Genomic DNA, 22,174 nt, shown 5'->3' on the forward strand with positions numbered 1-22,174 from the left:
CCAGAGCACCTGTTTGAAAAGCCGTGCTTTCCCACGCAGGCAACGGTCTGCTTCTCACTGCCGGTCAGTTTCACCCCAGTTAATGCAAAAAGCAAAAGATACTGCTTAAAACGGTTTATTAAATGTGCTTAGAAAGATCTGTATAACTATGTCAGACAGCCGAGTCCTAGTTGCCACACAAGCTCCCAGCACACAAAACCGCTGCAAGTGATTGTCTTTGGAGCTAAGTGTCAGGAAACTCAGGAGAGGACAGCGAGCAGGGGATGCCCCATACATGCGCCAACGGCTTTTTCCTTCCAGCCTGCCGGGAACTTGGAAGAAAACAACTTCTGGAATTGTCCCTAGCTTATTTGTTTGAAAAACCTCAAAGGGAAGAGTGCAAACCGAGGGGCAAAAGTGAGCGACCCAGTCATCAAAGGGACACATCAGGGCTGCACCGACGAGGTTCTGACAGACAGATGAGCCCACTCTTGGGTCTCCCAGAACGAATTCCCCGAGTGACAAGAGGGAGGCCCCACAGCGAGCAGGTCCAACGGAACCCGCTCCTGTGGCTTTGGAACTCTATCCAGTTCCACGAATGCAGTTCCACCAGCATTCTTCGGCGGGTCCAGCCGGATCTCCGCTGGGGGTGGGGCAGGGCATTTAATTTTTGACAGGCCTGCTTGCCGCTCCCCAGTTGAGAAGCTGCAGCAGGCCAGCCAGAAATCTGGTCAGCCTTGGTAGAGGGCTGGCTGTGGCAGCTTGCTTTCTTGAACTGCTGGGGCGCGTGTGTGTGTGATGGGAGGGGGACCCTGCTTTCCAGAAAGCAAGCTGGAAAACACACACATACACACACACCCCTCTGAGTGTGACTTTGAGCAGCATCACAAGTCGAACTCGACCCTGAACAGCACAACGGAGACTGACCTTGAACTGGGTCTAGTGTCTGAGTTGTGGAATTCAAGTCCCAGTTCTGATGCTCAGGGTCAACGGGAGGGTTTTGACAACTTGGTTTCTTGAAATCGGGCCTGGCAGGAGGGGAGGTGCCACTGTGTCAGCAGCAGCCGCCCCCCCCCCCCGCCACCGATTTCAAGCAAGCTGTTGGATTCTGGTGAGATTTAAATGTTGGAAGGGAACAGGAGGTGTGTTTCAAAAAGCCTCCTGAAGCCTTTCCTTGGTCAAGACTCCTGCTTGGTTGAACCCCAGCATTACTGGGGGAAAGCTCTCCGTCGCTGCTCCCTAACTGGCAGAGGGGAGGCAGCAACACAGGTGTGAGACACAAAGTGGCTCCTTTGGCTAGTGGTCCAGGTGAGCGGAGGGGCAGCAGCCTGAGTTCCACCAGGGCGCGGGGAGAGGCCCTTTGCCATTGGCCACGCAGCGTGGCCCCTCCCACCCCTTTGCGTGTCAAGTGGGCCTCTGCCCTACCCAGAACCCAAAGCTGCACCTGGTGTAGCGAATGAGCCTCCCGGGCCTGCCCAGCCCGCTCTGCAAACCAGGAGGGACTCCCAGAAACGTGGGATCTGCTGCTGCTGCTGCTGCCGCCGGGGTCGTGGGACCTCTCCCGTCACCCCCGGAGTGCAGCAGGGGCCTCTTCTTCCTGGGACGGGAACTGCAGCTGGCATCCTTCCGACAGCAAAGGTGAGCCAGAGCCGGGTTCCTGGCCCCTCCTGCCCCCCCCCCCGCCCCACAGGAATGCCAGCAGCGGAGGAGGAGGGGGAGGGCGGCGCACGAGGCGGTCCATGCCTAGGAGAGGCAGCTGCCGCCAGCAGGGCCTAGATGACCGTCTGCGAGCGCTGCCGGGAGCCAGGCGGCTGGAAGGGGGAGCCCAGCAGCTGGTCGTCCTCGTGCCAGAGAAGCCGCCGCTGCCGCCGCCGCCCTGCTGCCTTCCTGGAGTGCTCCTCATACCACTCCTGTGCAGAGAGAGAGAGAGAGAGAGAGGAGGGCAGCAGCGGCAGCAGCAGCACCGTCACTCCACTCCGCTCCTGCCTGGCCCCGGACGGGGAGGCCTGCAGAGCGGGCACCTCCTCCTCCCGCAGCTGGGCCAGCCCTTCAGACCCCCCTTGCAGGGCGGGAGGGTGGGGGTGGGGGCCCCACAAGCGCCGGGGCTGCTGCTGAGGGGGAAGTTGATGCCCCCCAGCTGGAGAGAAGATGCACCAGCCTCCCCCTCGCGCTCCAGTTATCCATGCATCAGGCACACATTTCTATACTGCCCTATGTACACATCTGCAGTCTAACACACAACTTAAAAGGGAGAGACCTCGAAACAGCAACACTTTTATCCAGGCTTTTAATTTAGTCGTAAACAGGTGTGTGTTGTGCGCTTCAGAGGCTCAGGGACGTTGCTCAAAACCAGGCCTGAACTGACCCCCCCCCGTCTAAAGCGGCATCCACCCAATCACCCCACATGAACCACCACCACCACCACGTGTGGCACGGAAGGTTAACTTGTGAGCCACTTTGGACGGAACCTCTACTGGGGAGCCGAAGGGAAGTCTCTGGCCATCAACAAGGAACCCCTTCAGCAGGCAGAGGGGCGGCCAGTTCGCAGACCCCCCCCCCCGAGACCCTCGGTTCCGCAGGCCTGGGGTCATTTCCACCATGGGATCCGTCCCAGCTCAGGGACTGGGCTACCCGGGACACTTTCAGCGGCAGGCTGCTTACCTGGATCTCTTCTTCATACATTTTCATACTTAAATCGCTTTTGGTCCGTGATCTCCGCCCCAGGAACAACATCGACGTTTGCTAAGGCGACAGAAGATCACAGGTGAGATCAAGGAAGACGGAAACGGCCTCTGACTGGCGCCCAAGAGAGACCGCAATAGTCAGTCTCTCTCTCTCTCTCACGAGGCTGAGGGCCATGGGAGAGGAGGAGGAACCCCACACATAGTTGCTGTATGGATGTTCGCCTGAAATCCCCACTTCTTTTCTCCTACGCAGAAAGGAAAGGAGCCCCTGGTGGCATCCCAGCACCTTCTCCCGGCTACGCGCCTCCCGCCCTCACCTGGTGCCTGTCCATCTGGGCGACGACCTTGAGCAGCTGGCCGGCAGCCGAGGCCCCCGCGTGGCGCCTCCTGCACAGCTCTGCGACCGCGGCCATCTCTTCCTTGGAGACCTCCCTCTCCAGCACAATCCCGGGGTCTTCTGCAGAGCGGGAGGAGGAAGAGCCGTCCAGACCAGCACGGGGCAGGGGGCAGGCCCACGGTCTCTGTGCAAGAGCAACTGGGGCGAAGTGGGCCCCACCCCTGACCCCGGCATCTGGGGGGGGTGCCCCTGCCAGCCCTGCCTCCCTTGCGCAGGGTTCTCCAGCCGCCTCACCTCCCGGGCGACCACCAATATTCATAGAATGCTTTTCAGCCAGAGCTCTCAAAGAGGTTTACACAGAAAACCAATCAATAAAGACGCTCCCCTCTCCCCAAAGGGCTCACAGTCTAAAAAGAAGCACAAGGGAGACCCCAGCAACAGCCACTGGAGGGGTGCTGTGCTGGGGCTGGACAGGGCCAGATGCTCTCCCGCTGCTAAATGCAAGAGAATCACTGTTTTTAAAAGGTGCTCTTTGCTCCGTTAGCGGGGGGGGGGGTGAAGCTGGAGGTCAGGAAGCAGCCGGAGGGTCCTGCGAGAAGGAGGCGAGGGAGAGTGTTGGGCAGGCCACGTCCCCTCCGGCTCTCTTCCTCCCCCCCGCGCCCTCCACAGAGAGGAGCCCTCGGCTTTCTCCTCTCCCTCTGCTGCCGTGCTGCCTGTCACAGGGGTCTCCAGATGTCATGGACAACTTCCTCCCAGCATCCTCGGCTTGCCCTGGCCTTGGGCTGGGGGCTGCAGGCAACAACATCTGGGCACCCTTTATCGGGGGGGGGGGGTGTCTCTCCTCCCCACCTCCCTCGGGCCTCACCTGCTTCCCTAACCTGCTGGGCTGCAAAACCCCAGACTGGCTCCCTGCCAAGAGTCCAGCTGCCCAGAAGGCGAAGCAGCTGCCAGAGGATGTCGTGGACCACAACGGCATCGGAAAGCTGCGGGGAGGCCGGAGGCAGGAGGGGCGAGGCAGGATGCCCAGGCTCCCCGCCCGAGGGTGCAGGCGCCACCGGAAGCTGCCACTGGCCTCACTGAGGAGGAGGAGGAGGAGGGGGGGGCTGCCCGGAGCAGTGGACATGGGGAAGAGACCGGAGAAGAAGGGGCTCCTCCTCGCCCGGAAGGGGCAGAAAACCTCACACATACACTCACCCCAGCAACCGCTAGAGAGGCCACCTCAAAAGGCGCCTCTCTGGCCAGCTAGCAGGAGCCGCTGAGCACCCCCAGCCCAGCCCAGCGGGAAGCTGTAACCCCTGAAGCTGCCTCATACGGCGGCGGCAGGACACCAGAAGAGCCTGGCTGGATCGGGGCCCACCAGATGCCTTTAGGAAGCCCCCAGGCAAGGGGGTCATGATGATGATGATGAAGGCGGTTAAGCCCCTGCCGCTGCTCTCTGCTCTGAGCCTGGAGGCAGCCAATAGCCACCCAGACCCTGAACTGGCCCAAGTCCCAGAGAAGAACATTGTTCTTCTGATCAGAAGCAGCGTCTGGTCCAGCCCCAGTTCCAGCTCCGGTGTGTCCTCCTCCCCGCTTCCCCCCACCCCAAATGCCACACCAGGCTGCTACCTTTAGAGCAAACAGGCTGTCGGATAAGAGCTGCTTTTTTGTCTGAAAGGCAGGTCGCATCTTCAGGCCAAAGGGCTTGAGAAGACCCTGCCTTCTTTCAAGTTTTCCTGCTGCTTCTCCAATGCCTGCAGCTTTCCTTGGAAACCAGACACTTCCTAGCCTCTTTGTTTTTGTCCACATGGATGTAAAAAGGGCAAAAAAGAAAAGAAGAGACAACCAGTTGCAAACCCGATTCACAGACCTTCTGAGTCTCGGTTCTTCCGGGCGTAGTTCATGCGGAAGACAAACGCCTCCAGTATAAAGGCGACGATGATGGTCATCACCACCTGGGAAGCCGGAGAGGAGGAGGACAAGGCGTAAGGACAGCTCATCCCAATCCCGGGAGAAGGTCCAACGGGGGCCCAGTCCTCAGCAGCAGGAGATGTACGGATTAGCACGCTGCGACCCACCCCCAGCCTTGGGCACGGAACAGGCCATAAATCAAACCAGAGAGGCACACAGGACCTGCCTTCTCCTGAGTCAGGCCCTTGGACCATCTAGCTCAGGATTGTCTACACTGACTGGCAGCCGCTCTCCAAGGTCACAGGCAGGAGTCTTTCCCAGCCCTTCCCCGGGCGCTCTCCAGGTTACCCGCTCAACCGCGGCAAAATGCTTCCGTTTGGGCAGATTGCCTTCAAAATGTCAATAAAGGCTGTTGCAGCAGGGGAGCAGGCTTGCGAAAACTCCACAACTGGAAAATACAGCTATTGGCCTGGTCTTGGGGGCTGTTCCCAGTGCAAAGGAAACCTCTAGTCCTGCCCCAACACACACAGGCACACACACACCCCAGAAGAGCCTGGTGGAGCCTCCTGGGCTGATTGCCCACCTACCATGGTGACAATATAGAAGATCATGAAGTAGAGGCGGCTCCAGTGAGACGTCTCCGAGGTCACCCCTTCCTGGAAAGGCAGGCGAGAGTGGAGCCTCTGTGGGCGGCTGGAGGGGCGGCAGGGAGGACCCAGCCCCGCTCTGCCCCCCCCGCCCCCCGGGCGAAGCCTCCCTTCCCTGGAGCCCCTCCCACCCCTCAGGAAGACGCCAGTGATCCGGAGGGCAAGAGCCTGGGCTGAGAGAGGAACGGGCAGCAGCAGGAGAGCCCGGCTCTTCCCCCGGGCCTGGCGGGACCTTCAGGTTCACTCTGTCCTCTGCTCAGCGCCTGCCCCCGCCTGAGTCCCTCATTGGAGGCAGAGCTGCGAAGGCAGGAGGGGCACTTTGGGGAGAAGGGCAGCTGATCAGAAGCCCCTGGATTTAGGGATTCTCCAGTGCGGGGGGGGGCGGAGAAGGGGGCTTCCAGATTATTCATCCCCATGTGCTGAGCTGCCCAGAGTATTCCTCGCAATGCTCAGGACGCAAAGCGCTTCCCGGCAGGCGACAGACTGCCATGGAAAGACCATGGAAAGGCTGCCATGGAAAGAGCCAGCTGCCTTCTGACAGAGGGGGAGACGGCGGGGAGAGCAGCCCCCCTCCCTCAGAGTGCCACTTACCATGATGATGTACCAGTTGTTGACCACTGTCAGCTCAAACAGGGTAACTGCAGAGGGGGGGGGGAGTGGGGAGAGAAGACACACAGGTGCTCAGTGCTGGACCTCAGCCCCCGCTGGGGATCTCTCCGTTCCAGGGCCCAGGAGGCCTGACCTTGCAGGAAACCATGCCGTCTGGGCAAAAGGCCACACTTCTGCAGAGGAAGTGTGGCTCTGCTTAACACCATCTGCAGTGCTGAAGTCGGCTTTTGACCGGCTTCTTGGACACTTTCGAAGATCACTGACAGTCAAAGGCGGTTACGACACTAAGGCTGCACTCCGATGCCTGCCCACTTGGAAGTAAGGCCTCTTGAACTCAATGCCTTGCTTATTTCTGATCGTGCAGCAAAGCCCACCACGTGGTGGTGTGGACAATGGGATCCCCCAGTCAAATAGGCCCGAGAAAAGAAAAGATTCGTGGTCAGGACAGGCTGCAGTCTTTGAAACCCCGCAAGCGATCAGCCGCAAGAACAGAGGCAAAAACAGACCAAAAGCTTCCAGCCTGGACCCCAGCAGAGCCTTGTTCCCTGCACAGAGTCACCTGCTCAAGGGAGCACAGATTTCCAGGGCTCCCCCAGGGCTGCATTTGCTGCGGTCACTGCGAGGATGACGGGAAGGGCCTCCAGCGAAAAAAGAGCAGGGAATTTGCGGGCCGAGACGGGCACATCCTGCTAGAGGTCAGGCGGGGCTGGAGGAGGAGGAGGAGGAGGAGGACGGCAGCCAATTTTTGCCCCACAGGCAGTTTAAATCTCTTGCCTGCCTTTGTACCAAATTCCCAGCAAGACCTCCCATCCAAAATGCAGAAGCTAGGATTTTATCTGGAGCTGCCCGCTGGGATCGCATCACACCCATTTTGAAAGAGCTGCACTGGTGGTTTGTTTCTGAGTCCAATTCAAGGTGCTGGTTTTGACCTTTAAAGCCCTTAATGATATGCTAAATCATTGTAAACCGCTTAGAGAGCTTCCAGCTATAGAGCGGTATATAAATGTAAGTGCTATTGCTAAGTGCTATTAACAGTTTGGGCCCGGGATCCTTGAAGGACTGCCTGCTCCCAAGGGTTGCTGCCCGCTTGACGAGGTCATCTGAGGAGGCTCTGCTCCAGGTGCCAACAACGAGGGAGGCTCGGTTGTCGTTCACGCGGGACAGGGCCTTCTCTGTGGCTGCCCCCAGACTCTGGAATGCTCTCCCGGTGGCTATTCACTCCTCGGCCTCCATCACAGTTTTTAGAAAGTATGTTAAATATTGGCTTTTTACCCAGGCTTTGATATGATGGTCTGTAATGCTGCTTCTTTGTATTTTGCATGGTTGTTTTATGCTTGTATTTTAAATCTTTTTAGTCCAATCTATCTTTTTACATTTTAGCTTATATTTTAATTGTGCACTTTTACAGTCTTGTTTTAATTTTTGTGTAAAGCGCCTCGGGATGGTTTTAATGCAAGGTGGCATAGGAATCTAACAATAAATCAGTCAAATAAATTCCACAGGGATGAGGCTCTTTGGCTTCTCTGCTCACCAAAACTGTTCAACATGTTGTCAAAGTTGTTGAGATAGTAATAGCCCTCGTCCACCACCGTCTGGTTCCCAACGGTGCGGTTCAGCCAGCGATAGGCGTCGGCCACCGTGCTGGTGCTGCGGGGAGAAGCAGGGACACAGCGGCCAGCCGTGAGAGGGGGGCGCGCAGAGAGCAAGGGCAGCACCGCAGGCCCACGTGCTCGGCCGGACCCCCCCTCCCCTCCGCCCCCCCCTGGGAGCCAGGATCCCCGGCCACAGGCCCCAACGTGGCCAGCTCCAGCTCCGGCACCACGGATGACCCTTCCCCTCATGGGAGACAGACAGACGGGCCGGTTATGCTGCCGCCACCGCCGCCACCACTGCCATGTGAAGCTGATGCTGCTGGGCCGTCTCTCTTGAAATGGCACCGGGTGCGAAAGACGGCTAGCCCCTTCCTGGAAATGAAGTGCCCCTTCCCAGCACTCGCCACACACATGTCCCCTCAGGGGCAGCAGCTGCCCTTTCCATGCATCCGACACTGAACTCCGCAGAGGGCCTGAATCACTGCCAGGGTGTGTGCGTGCCTGTGCACCATCCATTGTATTCAGTGGGTAGTGGCGGGTGTGGCGGGGGGGGGCAGCCAGGAAGTACCACATTGGAGGAGGAGGAGGCGGCAGCACTGAAACTAGAGGTTGCCCTGCCTGAACCCTTGTCTGCAGGGAGCTCTCCTTGCCCAGCGTTTCTGGGATGGGGAGGCATTCCCCACTTGGCCCCAACATCAGCCTCCGAGGAGTAACAGGAAGTCAGATTCCGCTAGGAAACCTGACTCCACGCGATCAGAGCTGTGCTCCACTCCAGGCCCCAAATATTCCAGTTCTGCAACAGAAATGAAGTATCCCATTTACACTGCATCTCCCCACCCCCACCCCCATATAACGCTACTTTGCTTACTAGATTCAGGTTTCCAGATTCCTGGACAGGGCAGGGAGGGAGAGATGGGAACCAGGGATCTCGGGACCCGGAGGCAGGAGCAAGGGAGGCTACCACACTGTCGTGCATTGTGCCCCCGGGACACCTTTCCCCAGCTTCCTACTAGTCACAGTCCAGGCCCTGGTCAGACTTCCCTGGCCGTCATGTAAAACAGACCCTCTTCTCTCCTCTCCCCTCCACCTGCCTCCCCAGGATGGTTCCCCAGCTCTTGCATCCTGTGCTAAACACTAGGGTCTGCGTCTGCCTGGCAAGCCCACCGGCAGCTGATAACTCTGGGCACGGCCTGGGAACGGCATCCCAGGAGGAGGAGGAGGAGAACGACGACAGTGCCGGCTACTCACTTGCAGCAGTTTGGGTAGAGTTTTCCTGAGAAGAACTCCATGCCAACGATGGCAAAGCAGTAATAGAAGATGAGCAAGGTCAGGCCGAGGCTGTGGGAAAGAAAGCCAAGGGTCATAGGAGTTGCCACCCCCCCCAGAATTCCGGGTTTCACCCAGATTTTAAGCATCGCACCCAGATTGCTTAGCCCACCCAGAGCCACCCGGATTTCAGCTTTCTTTAAAAAATAAAATAAAATAAATAGCTAAGCAATAGCCCTTGTAGAGGCAGAGTTCTGCAGCGAAACGCGCAGTCACTCTTCTGCTCAAACATTATTCTCAAGCCAGGTTACATAATCTGCCAATTAAGCCCCCGGATTTGGGAAGCCAGACTAGGGCCACCCTATTGGTGCGGGGTGGGGGTGGGGAGAAGCTCTGCTGACCGAGTCCGTCACCCAGGGCGGGGATGGGAATCCAACCCCCGTCTTGGTGGCAGCAAAACCCTCCCGAGGCTCTGAAGCGAAGGACAGACAAAACCGGAGGCCCTTCACCGCCAAGCGGTTTGGGAGCGGCCCATTGTAGGGAAAGGCTTCCCAAGGCTGCTCCAGCCCATTTCAGGAACCGCCTCCAGCAGGTCCTCCAAGAAGCACCGCTTCAAACCCCGACAAGGGCAGCCTCTGAAGCCAGAGAGCGGCGGCGGCTGCTGCTTCTTCTTCTGGTCCCGCGGCTGCCTTTGATGCTGTTGGACTGAGTGTTCGACCGTTACGGTAGAAAGGCGGGAGAGCAACGGCGGTAAGACATGAGCCAACAGGAGAGCTGGCCTCTCTATTATTATTAGCTTAGCTAATGCGAAAGGCCGCCTTAGGCCCCCAACAAGGCCCACAGTGATGGCGGTGACCCTGGAGGCCAGCCACGCCCAGGTGGCCACAAGGGAACCAGACCCTGGAAGCAAGGGAGCCCCCTTCGACCGGGTCCGGCCCCTGGCTTCTGCAGCCGTATCCCTGCTCCCGTTTTGCGACTGGGTGCTCGTAAAAGGCAAGGTAGAGGGTGGGGAAGTGGCCCCGTGCATGCAGGTCCCGCTGGGCAGGAGGGCCCCGTCCAAGCCGGCAGCCCCACCCAGCTGTGGGAGGTCTCTTCTTGCCACCAGGTAAGCCCTCCTACCATCGGGAGACTTGCAGACGATCATAGGAACAGAGGAAGCTGCCATATCCTGAGTCAGGCCCTTGGTCTATCTAGCTCAGTATTGTCTTCACAGACTGGCAGCAGCTTCTCCCAGGTTGCAGGCAGGAATCTCTCCCAGCCCAATCTTGGAGATGCTGCCAGGGAGGGAACTGGGAACCTTCTGCATGCAAGCAGGCGGGTGCTTTTCCCAGAGCGGCCCCATATCTTACAGTGCTCATACACACAGTCTCCCATTCAGATGCAAACCAGGGTGGACCCTGCTTAGCAAAGGGGACAATTCATGCTTGCTATCATAAGACCAGCTCTCCTCCTATCCTGGATGCAAACCCAGGCCTGATTTAATTGTGTATTATTTACATGTATATACCACTCTTCATTCTGGTGAACAACAGATTAACAAACAAGCCAATTAAAAGAGTGATGATAAAAATATCATTTAAAATACCACTATAAACCAACAGGCATGGCTACAAAACCAGCTAAAAGGATATCAGAGGACAGCTACTCACTAGCCAAAGGCCTGAGGGAAAAGGGCAGTCTTCCATGAGGGAGGGAGAGACCAGGTGGGTCTCACCGGAGAGCGAGTTCCACCGCCTGGGGGCAATCACCAAGAAGGCCCTGCCCCACATGCTTGACAAACAAGCTCCAGCAGCTCTCCTGGCCCACCTCATCAGGGGGGCAGATTCAGCAGGGAGCAGGTGATCCTGGTGGTACCTCGTCAGTTGGGCGCAAACTGCTGGGGAACTCCTCCAAGAAGGGCCTTGAGCGCCACTGAACAATAAGGAGAGGAGGGCAAGGGGCTGTTTGTTCCTTCCTTCCTTCCCTCCCCATCCACAGTCCTGCCTCTCCAAGCAGCAGCCGGTCCTTCTCTTCTAGCCCAGTGTGGGGTCCTAATTCAGAGGGGCCTCTCACTTGGCCACGGAGAGGGAGTCCCCCAAGCACAGAAGCCGGGAATCATGCCGCCCCGCGCCACCCCACGCCTCCCGGTAAGTACCTGGCCATCCTGGGGAGCAGCTCAAAGATGGTGTCCAAGACGTTCCTGTAGCGCTTCTTCAGCTTGAACAGCCTGCCAGCGGGAGGGGGGAGACAAGCACCCGGGGTGACTTCCGCGAGGACCTCTGCCCCCGCCGCGCCCAGCCGGCCCTGCTCTTTCAGCCCCTTCTCCATGGGCCTGGTCCCAGCCCCCTCCGCTGGAAATCATGGCCGCACCACCCTGCATCTGCCCCTTTTGCATTTGTGCCGAGTGCTCTTGCGCATGGCGTGCGTGTTGCGTTCAGAGGAGCACAGATGCTGCACCGAGTGGCAGCTGCACGAAGATGCACCCCTCCCCAAACACCCCCCCCGCCGCCCAACCTTCACATCAGCCTCCCTCCCGCCTGCCACAGCAAGACCGGGCGTCTCACGGCCGACTGGAGGGGAAGACCCAGCCAGTGGGCAGAAGCGGGCCCCGGGAGAACCTCCCGCCTGGAAGAGCGGCTAGACCCCGGAGCCGTCTGCCCCATGCCCTGGTGGGCTCTCCTCCTTCCCGGCAGGTTTCCCGCCAGAGGCTGGGCAGCCACAGTGGCACTGACCTCAGCAACTGCAGCGGCCGGAGGACCACGATGAAGTAGAAGGGCTCCATGTTGAAGGCCAGCACCAGGAGGCCCAGGAAGGCAAACAGAGTGACCGAAAAATCAAAGCTGGGGAAGAGCAAGAGGTCCCTTAGCTGGGGAGACGGGAGCCCACGGCCACATCCCCTCCCACTGCGGCTCACTTACAGGTTCCAGCCCGACGACAAGTACTCCAGCGGCCCCAATCCACTGATCTTCAGGAGCACCTCCACCCCATAGACTGTGGGCAGCAGAGAAGAAGAAGAAGAGGAGGAGGTCACCGAAAGGTGGGGGCACAACTGGCAGGCCTGCCTTTCAGCAGCTGACCTCCACATGGCCCAGGAGAGGCAGCCGGGCCCCTCTTGCACGCAGCGGGGGCTGGATCAGGCCCCAGGGGGCTGTGACCAGGGGCCTCAGCCGACATCCTGACGGACCAAGCGCTTGCCGAAGGAGGCTGTCCTCGTGCAGCTCGCCACCTGGTTTGCTGGAGGTCCCCGAGGATGGCCTTTCCTGAAGATGGCACAGTGTGGACAGACTGACCAGGCCGGAGGAGGAAGCCCTTCCTTTTCAACCTGTTCTTGGATACTGTATTGGGAGCACCAAGACTTACTTGTGAGGAAGACGATGTAACTCCAGGGAACATCTCCGGAGAAGAAGCTACCTGGAAAAGGACAAGAACATCAGAACCGCCCTGCAGGATCAGGCCCTTTGGCCTTTGGCCCTCCTTGTGGTTGGGGAGGATGGGAGCTATAGTCCAAGTTTACATCAGAACAGCCCTGCTGCTGGATCAGGCCCAAGGAAGCCCATCGAGTCCAGCATCCTGTTTCCCACAGTGGCCCACCAGATGCTCAAGGTGAGGGTGGGGGTCCCTCTCTCCTGCTGTGGCTCCCCTGCAGCTGGTACTCAGAGACATCCTTCCTGCCTTTGAGGCTGGAGCTGGCCTGTAGCCCTCCGACTAGTAGCCGCTGATCGACCTCACCTCCCTAGATTTAGCTAAACCCCTCTTCAAGTCATCCAGGCTGTTGTCTCTCAGAGAATACCTTTGGCAGAGAATTCCACAGAATTCTGTATGAAAAAGCAGTTCCTTTTGTGGGTCTTAAATTTCCTGGCAATCCGTTTCATGGGATGACCCCTGGTTCAAGTGTTATGTGAGAGGGAGAAGAATCTCCTCCTGAGGGCGTCATCTCAGGGAGACCCTGAAATTATGCCATGGGGCCGGGGGAGGACCGCGCGAGGCCAGGGGGCACCTCAGCGAGGTCGGTGTGTCCTGTACCTCGGAGCATGAAGGTTTCCACCAGGATCCAGAGGCCGTTCACTGCCACCAGAGAATCTACAAAGCAGGAGGGGGAAAGCGTCACCCACCAGCCTGGCTCCCACCCAGCAGCCGAGGGGCCCGTCAGAGGCACACCCTGGATCCAGAAGTGGCCCTTGGAATGGCCCGGCTGGCCCTGAAGCGTCTTGATCCCTTGCCAAGCGGACGCGCACCCTGCTGCCCACTCCACTCTGTCTGTCTGTCTCCGGAGCCCCTTTCCCCGCCTGGCCTATCCTACGGCAATGCAATGCAACACAACGCATATTTATATTCTGCTTTTCAACCAAAGTTCCCAAAGCAGTTTACGCAGATAGAAACAAACAAACAAACAAACAGACAGACAGACAGACAGACAGACAGACAAAAGTGGCTCCCTGTCCCCAGAGGGCTCACCATCTAGAAAATATACATAAGAGAGACACCAGCCACAGCCACTGGAAGGAAGCTCCTTGCTGGGGACGGAGAGGGCCAGTTGCTCTCCCCGCTGCTCAACAAAGAGAATCACTCATTCCTACTCCAGGGCAGCGCAGCCCGTCATATGTGGCCACGGCCATAACAAGCCCAGAGAAGAGCCAGAAGTACGGAGACCTCGGCATCCTCTGACAATTGCCATGTGAGACATTCTGGCATGGCGGGGGGTGGGGGAGCACACACCCTTCCTATCCAGAAGAGGCATGAGGAGAGCAAGGAACAAAGCCCCCCCGTCCTCAGCGAGGGCGGATCTCCGGCTGCAGCCGAGCAGGCGCCTGAGGCCCCGCTCCGGCTCATTCCTACCTAGCAGAGCAAGGAAGGTTCCGGGTCACGGCGGCCCACGGCGCCGGACGCAAAGGGGCAGCATTTCATGGTGGCCCCCCAAGCAGAAGCAGGTCAGAGCTGTCCTCTCTGGGGAGGAGCTCCCCCCTTCGAGGCGGACAAAGAAGCTGAAGGACGAGGCAGGGAAGCAGCAGGCACAGCGAGGCGGGCTCGTGTCGGATACTTACAGACGGTGTACTGGAAGGGGCGGGAATTCACCAGGATGTTAATGCCTGTGGCGAGAAGAGCAGAGCGCCGAGGAGGCTGAGCACCCTGCTCCTGCCAGGGCGGCCCTTCCCGCTCCCACAGCCGGGCCGGGCTTCGGAGGGAATGGAGCTCCAAGGCAAGCCGGCGGGCCAGCCCGTCCCTAGCCGAAGCCCCCGCCCACCCACCCCCGGCGTGAGTGAGGCCCGGGAGGTCCCCGTGCTTTAAGCCGTGGGGCTAGTCAGCAGGTGGCCGGGCCCAAAGCAGAAGGCGGCTGCAGCAGCCGGGGAGGCTGGTGGCTGGCCGGGACTGAAGCAGAGGGCTGGCGCTGGAGGGGGATTTGCCACGGGCAAGGGGCAGAGAGGACTTCACCTGGCCCCCCTCCCCACTCCCACACCCCTTCCTTGAGATCATCCCCCACCAAAAAAAAGACCTTTGAAAATAAGGAATGCCGTCTGCGGAAGGTCATCAAACCAGTGCTCCCGGTTCCTCTTGGCCTGGAAATGGAAGAGGCACCCTTAGGGAGGGGTCTCTCTGCTCGCCACAAGGCGCCTCTTCCGGCCACCCACCCACCCGGCACCCCCCTGCCCAGCCTCTCCTCGGCCGGCTGCTATGCCGCCCTTCTCCCCACTCTGGTCTGCCACCCCACACCCAGCACCCCCAATCAAGGAACCATTAAACAACAGCCCTCACCTTCCATTTTAAGCCGACAACTTCATAGAAACTGTACATCTCCTCTAGACTGAAAGAGAAAACCAGCCTCTGTCAGGACAGGGTCTTGCAGCCGGCATCTCTCTTGCCTGCTTTTGCGTGGAGGTCACATTTCTCAGGGCTCGGTTCTGAGACCTGCCAGGATCCCTGGGTGAAGGTGCCTCCAGGATGTGGTACACAAAAGAAGCCTCAATCTCAGTCTTCTTGATATATAAACAACTTAAACCATGAAGTATCCCACTTTAATCCAATGTACAGAATAAACAATACTACTTCATTAATTCCAGTACATTGATCCCATATGCTAAAATCCTTCCAAGCAGTCACACTTTAAAAACACACATTAAAAAAAACCCCCTACACTCCTATCGTATCAAGTAGATAGACATAGTCTCTAAAAGAAGTCCAGAAAATGTTTCTTCTATGCATGTATCTTGAATCTCCATATGAAAATGTCAACGGTTTCAAAGAAATATGTCCCATGATGATCCTTCACAATACACCAGTATAGAAAATCTCATTACTCAGCCAAAGATTCAGATAAAGGAATGAAACTAGTTCCTATCGATAGAAGATTTTATGAGGAATTCAATGTACACATTATATTGGGTATCACTTTAATGGGAAAAATTCTAAAAAAACTTAAAACTGCAGTATGGTTCACTACGCGTTGTTCAAAACCAATATGGCGTTGTAGCCAACTTTCGCACCAATTGCTAGATGTCTATCCACATTTCCCCCCCTTCATTTAGGCATGTCCTTTGTCCTTACAGGGTCCAGTGAGAAATCTCACTCACTCTGAAATTCCTACAGGTCCTATGGCCAGGAACTGGACCACCCCTCAGCCTTCTTCAAAATGAAGATATCCTCATACGTCTCTGAAACCGTCAACATTTTCATATGGAGATTCGAGATACATCCACAGAGCTCTGTTAACGACATCATATTGACCTGCATTGCAATGACTGGGGTCCATAGAAGAAACATTCTCTGGACCTTTTTAGAGACCATGTTTATAAACTTTATACGATAGGCATGGAGATTTTTTTTTAATCTGTGTTTTTCAGGTGCGAATACTTAGGAAGGATTTTAGCACTTGGGCTCAATGTATTGGAATTAATGAAGTGGTATTATTGATTACGTAAATTTGATTAAAGAGGGATACTTCATGGTTTAAGTTGTTTATATATCAAGACGGAGATTTCCATTGGGGGTTCTCTTGTGCACCGTTAAACAGGGGGTTATTCACAGAGCCGGTGAGGTCTATCGACAACTATTAGCCAGGAAGGGTAAACGGAGCCTCCATGCTTAGATGCAGAATACCTCTGAACACCAGATATGGGAGGACTAATGGGCAGGGGTGGGGGGCTGACCCCTCCAGGCCCTGCTCATGGACCTGCCAGAGGCTTTCAACTGGACGCTGCTGGAAACATGATGCTGGGCCAGAGAGGCAGCGAGACATTGGCAAGGCGATACTATCCTTGGAAACAAACCTGCACCACCTAAATAAGGGAATTCACAGAATGGGACTTCCCACCTCTCATCTTTGTGAGGATTCAGGCGACTCAGTTCTTTGTGGAAGACCATCTGTGCCCACATGCTCTGCCCCTCTGTGGGGATGTGTGGGGTGGGGGTGGGGGAGTCCTCACCTGACTACAGAGGTATTGCTTTGACTCAGGGCTTTGAAGGTCAGGTAGCGGTCTCGGGCGCCCATGCGAGGCTTGTAGAACTGCATCAGCCCGTCGAACTGCTTGAAGGAGATCCCGGAGGGTCTCTAGAAACAGGGAGAAGGTTGTCGTAAGTTACGCTGCACGCCGCAGAGAGAGCCCAGAGCTCAGCCGGCTTCCCCAGAGGCTTCTCAGCCTGCCTTGATTTCGCAGCTCTAGAAAGGAACGGGTGGCGTGTCCCAAGACAACCCAAAGACTGCCATGTTCCAAACCAGCTCTGGACCGAAGTCTCCCATGTCTCAAGAGACAAATACTCTGGGTCATTACATCAATGATGAGGAAGAGAGAGGAGGAGAGCTGGTCTTGGGCAAGCATGACTTGTCCCCTTAGCTAAGCAGGGTCTGCCCTGGTTGCATATGAAAGGGAAACTAGAAGTGTGAGCAGCACTGGAAGAGATTCCCCTTAGTAGGGGATGGGGCTGCTCTGGGAAGAGCAGAAGGTTCCAGGTTCCCTCCCTGGCAGCATCTCCAAGATCGGGCTGAGAGAGACTCCTGCCTGCAACCTTGGAGAAGCCGCTGCCAGTCTGGGTAGACAAGACTGAGCTGGATGGACCAAGGGTCGGACTCAGTCTATGGCAGCTTCCTACGTTCTTGCGATGTTCTGGAAACCTCTTGCCCAGAAACCTTGAAGAGGCAGAGAGACGGGAGGGCGGCTCACGGCCCCTTCTGCTTTGCTCCTTTGCTCTCTTACGGGAGCTCTTCCCCCACAGGCTGCTGCAAACAACCAATGGCCCCTGCTGGCGCGTGGCGGCACGTAGGACATCGGAGGTGATGGAGGTGAACAGGCTCTTGATCGCAAGGTGCCCCCACGGCACCCAGCCAAGACAAGGGAGGGGAGAGAGCAGCCATTCCGGTTCTCACAGGGTGTGGTGGCTTAGGGTGTGCCTTCTGCTGTGTGGCCCTTTGCCGCTGGTGATGCTCTCTGCATGGCTGCACACACCAGGGAGCCACGGCACCTCGACATCTACCCTGAGTGCCTGGACCAGGGTCTTCGAGAGGCAGAGCTACTGACCCAAGCCTTTATTTGTCCCTGGCAGCCGCCCCGTTTCTGTTCCAAGTCGGCTACAGGTCAAGAGAGGCCCATTTGTACACCCCCCCCTTTGCTTGGTGCATCTCCAAGTGTGGTGTGTTTGTCAAGTGCCCACTGCCCGGCTCCTGCCTGTGGGGCTGGCTGGCTCCTAGATCCCAAAGAAAATTTGCCACGGCCTGGGACACCCAGCATGCTCTGTGGAGGGAGCTGGTGGTGCTCCGGCCATGTGTGCCTCTGCCTTCCCCCAAGCGGAAGGCCCTTCTGCCGCCCCGGCTGAGATCCACGCGTGCCTCAGAGCGCCAGATTCCTGGGACCCCCAAATCCCACCAGCCGACCCCTGCCCTTAGTTGGGAGGGCTGACCACCCACGAGCAGAAACTGGGGAATGCACACGAACACACACACACACACACACACACACACACACACACACACACACAAACGCACACACAGACCGAGCGCCACATACCTGTTGACTGACAAGCAGGCGGTAAGCGTGTTGTATGGCTGTGCGCTTGTGAAGCAGCAGCGACTTGAACTTCATCTTTTCAATGTCATTGAAAGTATCAAACACAACAGCAAGGAGCTACGTGAAGACCAGAAAAGGAGACGTTTGGTTCTTCTCGTGATGGAGGGAAACCCTGAACCCTGTTGCCATCACGAGGCAGAGAGAGAGGAGACACCTCAAGAGGCGGCTCCCGTCTCTTACAAAAGTCTCCTTCCCCGGTTTATTATAATCCGAGTAAGATCTTGGTTGAAATGGTTAAGAAGATGATGGACTGAATACAGAAGTATGACCGATATACCAGTCTAACAGAATCTATTACCAACTGTACATAATTTTCATTTTCTTTCTCTCTTTTTCTTTCTCTCTTTCTTTCTTTCTAGCATATTGCAAATGTTTCTTTATTCTGTTGTAATGTTAATGTATCTTTCTAATGTTTAATAAACTTAATAAAAGATTATTTTTAAAAAGTCTTCTTCCCCCTGCTCCCTCCTGTGCATAAAACGTCAAGCAGGCAGAAGCAGCTTCATCCGGAGCCCAGGTGATCTTCACTCAGAGAGCAGGCAGAGGCGCAGCCAGCGAAAGGAGAGCAGGTCCAGGGGTCACCAGAGTCCAGAGGAGCCCAAAGGAGCACTAGGTGGCATCCTGGGGACTTCCAGAGAGCTGGACGCTTGCTTGCAAAGCCCTTTTGGATTGCCAGCAGGGGAACTGCAAAAGCCTCCAAGTCACACTGGCTATCAGGAAGCCGGGGATTAGGCAGGAAGCGAAGAGATTAGCAGGGACCAGGCAGAGATCCCGACCGTACAAGCACAATACTCTTTACTCCGTGACAAAGAGGCTTCTCCTTGCAGGAGGGCACTGGGGCTCTGGAGAGATTAACCTGTCCCAACCACAGGATCCACATTCTTTGCAGTACAAGAAACGTCTGTCTATACAAACTGGGGGTGGGGGCAGTGAATGCCCGTGAGGGCTCAGCTCCCTTTCCACAGCTGTGTCCAAACTAGAGCTGCTTCCAGGCCCCCGCCTGGCATCCCTCCGGCTTCTCAGACTTGCACCCACAATGAGCACCTGGGAGAGACACCACGGGGCTTTCAGGCCCTGTAAGGTGGGGGTTCGCAAGCCCAGGTCCCCAGAGGCTGTTGGACTACAACTCCCATCATCCCCAGTCACAATGGTCAGAGGGAGCTCTAGTCCAACAGCATCCGGGCACTCAGGCTTGAGAAGCCCTGTTGTAAGCATTGGATCAAGGAACCCAAGACGACTTGATTATGACAGACCTTGTTGGGACATTGATAAAAGGAAAGAGAGAGAAAATTAAGGGCACCAAGAGGGAGGGGAAGGAACCCGAACGGAAAATCTAGGAAGTGGCTATTCCATAAACCCTATTCATGCTTGAGGATGAGCTAAAAAAAAAAAAAAAATTAAGACTGTGACTACATTTTGCAATAAACCACCAAAACATTAACGATGGGCTAGGGCTGAGCAGGTCACCTTAAGTGGCGCAGCAGGGAAATGCTTGACTAACAAGCAGAAGGTTGCCAGTTCAAATCCCCGCTGGTCTGTTTCCCAGACTATATCGGGCAGCAGCAGAGATATAGGAAAAATGCTGAGAGGCATCATCTCATGCTGCGCGGGAGGAGGCCATGGTCAACCCCTCCTGTATTCTACCAAAGACAACCACAGGGCTCTGGGGGCGCCAGGAGTCAACACCGCCTTGATGGCACCCTTTCCCTTTGGAGCTGAGCAGATGACAGAGCGAGAAAGGTGCGGCCAAAACCTTTAAGAGAGGGTCACCTGCAGCCTTGTGTCTTGCCCCAGAGATGGACCCCAGAGCACCTCCACGAGAGCTGTGAGGGCTGAAGCGGCAGTCACGGGACTTACCAAATTCATGATGAAGTAGAGCTCAATGGAGAGGTACACGATGAAGAAGATACAGGACCAGGAACTTCGGGCGTAAGAAGGCATCATGACGTCCGGGAAACTACACCCCAAAGGAGAGAGAAACCAGCTGGCTGACGTCAGGCTCTCTCATTCAGCAGAGGCAGAAGGGGGGGGTTCCTGCCCGGCAGAGGCTGGCCCACAGCAGGCTACACCACCAGCAGCAGCAGCAGCCCGTCCGGGAGGCACAGCCGCCTCTGCTTCCCGGCAGCAGCTCCGTTTGCACCTCTCTCTCAGGCTGCCCACTCATCAGGTGGAGCTGTGCAGTTAGCCTGAGGAACGGCCAGCCTATCGGCAGAACAGGTCTCTGGCGGGGCAGGAGAAGAGAGGAGCAAGAAGCCGAGCTGCGCTGCCGGGAAGCCACGGCTGTGCCTGCCACTGGAGTCCTTCACTGGACCTCTGGCAGTTGATTTGGGTGCTTCATGGGAGATCTGAGTAGTTCATTAGAAATAAGTGTCCCAGGCGCACTAGGACCTCCGTGCTCACAGAAGAGTGGCTGGCTGCTCAAGATGAACACTGCACAAGCACAGCAAATGAAACTGCACACACACACACACACACACACTCTCTCACAAAAAGGCACGGAGTGGCAGGGATGCCCAAAGCCTGAAAGCAGAAGGGGGTCTGACACCCATTCCAGATTAAGGTTGTGCTAGCACAGGCCTGTTCAACTTTGCCCCCCGCTCTAGCTGTTTTTGGACTACAACTCCCATTATCCCCAGCCACAGTGGCGAATAGCCAAGGATTAAGGGAGCTGTAGGCCAACATGTGCAGGAGGGGCAAAGTTGAGCAGGCCTGCGCTAGCAGAATGAGAGAAGTTGTGTATGCTTCCAAAGTTTGTGGAGCTGCACAAAGTTGTGGTATTCTGCGATATTGAGCAAATGCTGGTGAAGACCTTCTCTGGGACATTTAGAACAACAAGGGCATTTGGCCCGCCTGACCCCAGGGTGAGGCCCACCTGAGATGTCTAGCAAAAAATGTCCCCCCCCCATTAGCTAGCATACATGAACTTGCAATTCGCATTTGTAGTTGCAATCTGAGATTATGGTGGCTGTATTTGCAATTAAGACTCTGGAAGAGGAAACGTACTTGAAATTCCATAAAACTGCTGAAATGGAAGCTGAGAGCCACCCTCAGTGACGTAAACCTGGTGTCCGAACTGAGATGCGCCCTGACCGAATACACCCCACAGTCTCCTCAGGAACAGTTAAGTCTGATATTCTTGTCGCAGTGATGAAAACTGATCCGCGAGGAGCTCTCAGCCGGCACCTTTGCACGAACACAGTTGGTTGAACTGGTCTGGGGGCTGCTTTGGCATTACTGCTGGAAAATCCCTACTTCGGACTCCCTCACAGGCTACAGGCCCCCACTGTCACCCATGCCACATCCCTGCGGCCCACACCACACGCAGGTGGATTTCGGCACACGTGGCCCCCTCTTGAAAAAACCTGCCGGGGAGCAGCAAAGGGGCTTACTTTGCAGTCGTCAGGAGGACAAAGAGGTTCACAAGGCTGTTCTCTAAAGTGCTGAAATACTGCAGGAGGGAAAAACCAGCTGTCAGCACCACACCGCTGCCACTCTCCCCCGCCCGCCCGCCCACCCGCCAGTCCTTGTGAAGGGCTCTCTTGCAGCCTGGACGCCACCCAGTCCCCCCCCCCCGGATGAGGGGCAAAGAGTCAACCCTCAGGAACGTCCCCTCCAGACGTGCAGCCTCAGCAAAGAGAGTTGCTGCTCCCCCCCCCCCGCCAGCCCCCTCCCTCAGGCGACCCTCTGGCAGCAAAAGCTGCTGCTGCTGCTATTGGGGCCTAGCGAGGTCGGAGGAGTGGGGCCTGGGGCGTGGGGGCTTCCCCTCCTCTCTCTTGCTCCTCTGCAAACAAGAGTCAGGCTGCACAGCCACGGCTGGGCCACGCTGCCCTCCAGGGACGTGGCTCCCATTCCAGCCCTGCGATCCAGGGATGCGATCCAGCCGCAGGCCGCCCCAGGAGCCCCGGCGTCAAGGGAGGCTTCCAGGGAAGTCTGCAGAATGTGCGTCCACTTACCGGATCGGATTTGTTAGGCGAGAACAAGTAGAAGCCTAGAGAGGTTGGGGGGCAAGGAATGGAAGGAAGAGAAAAGAGATCCATTGGGACAGAAGAAGAGCCACCCCCCCATGCCACAGGGGGAGGCGCTCAGCAGCAACCAAGCGGCCCCCAGGCCAGAGCAAGGGGGCGCTGGCCCGGCCTCC

The 22,174-nt window shown here is 56.8% G+C and overlaps 1 protein-coding gene across 3 annotated transcripts in view; it reads right to left on the reverse strand.

Moving 5' to 3' along the window:
• Positions 1–99: 99 nt before the first annotated feature.
• Positions 100–22,174, reverse strand: part of TPCN1 (two pore segment channel 1) — a 41,330-nt gene continuing 19,255 nt past the window's right edge. For 2 of the 3 annotated variants that reach the window (XM_053280360.1, XM_053280359.1), the window contains exons 7-28: positions 21,990–22,024; positions 21,426–21,484; positions 19,894–19,993; positions 17,977–18,093; positions 16,402–16,526; positions 14,735–14,783; positions 14,475–14,538; positions 14,026–14,070; positions 13,007–13,063; positions 12,344–12,394; positions 11,902–11,974; positions 11,716–11,823; positions 11,139–11,210; positions 10,811–10,915; positions 8,987–9,076; positions 7,678–7,793; positions 6,129–6,175; positions 5,478–5,546; positions 4,850–4,934; positions 2,981–3,120; positions 2,641–2,721; positions 100–1,889 (exon numbers count right to left, since the gene is read on the reverse strand). In XM_053280360.1, the coding sequence (XP_053136335.1) occupies positions 1,752–1,889; positions 2,641–2,721; positions 2,981–3,120; positions 4,850–4,934; positions 5,478–5,546; positions 6,129–6,175; positions 7,678–7,793; positions 8,987–9,076; positions 10,811–10,915; positions 11,139–11,210; positions 11,716–11,823; positions 11,902–11,974; positions 12,344–12,394; positions 13,007–13,063; positions 14,026–14,070; positions 14,475–14,538; positions 14,735–14,783; positions 16,402–16,526; positions 17,977–18,093; positions 19,894–19,993; positions 21,426–21,484; positions 21,990–22,024 (1,826 nt within the window). In that variant the 3' untranslated portion in view covers positions 100–1,751. The remainder of the gene's footprint in view (positions 1,890–2,640; positions 2,722–2,980; positions 3,121–4,849; positions 4,935–5,477; positions 5,547–6,128; positions 6,176–7,677; positions 7,794–8,986; positions 9,077–10,810; positions 10,916–11,138; positions 11,211–11,715; positions 11,824–11,901; positions 11,975–12,343; positions 12,395–13,006; positions 13,064–14,025; positions 14,071–14,474; positions 14,539–14,734; positions 14,784–16,401; positions 16,527–17,976; positions 18,094–19,893; positions 19,994–21,425; positions 21,485–21,989; positions 22,025–22,174) is intronic. The other variant, XM_053280361.1, reaches the window with a different exon arrangement.

Source organism: Hemicordylus capensis, chromosome 15 (assembly GCF_027244095.1).
Source record: "Hemicordylus capensis ecotype Gifberg chromosome 15, rHemCap1.1.pri, whole genome shotgun sequence".
Classification (NCBI taxonomy): Eukaryota; Metazoa; Chordata; class Lepidosauria; order Squamata; family Cordylidae; genus Hemicordylus; species Hemicordylus capensis.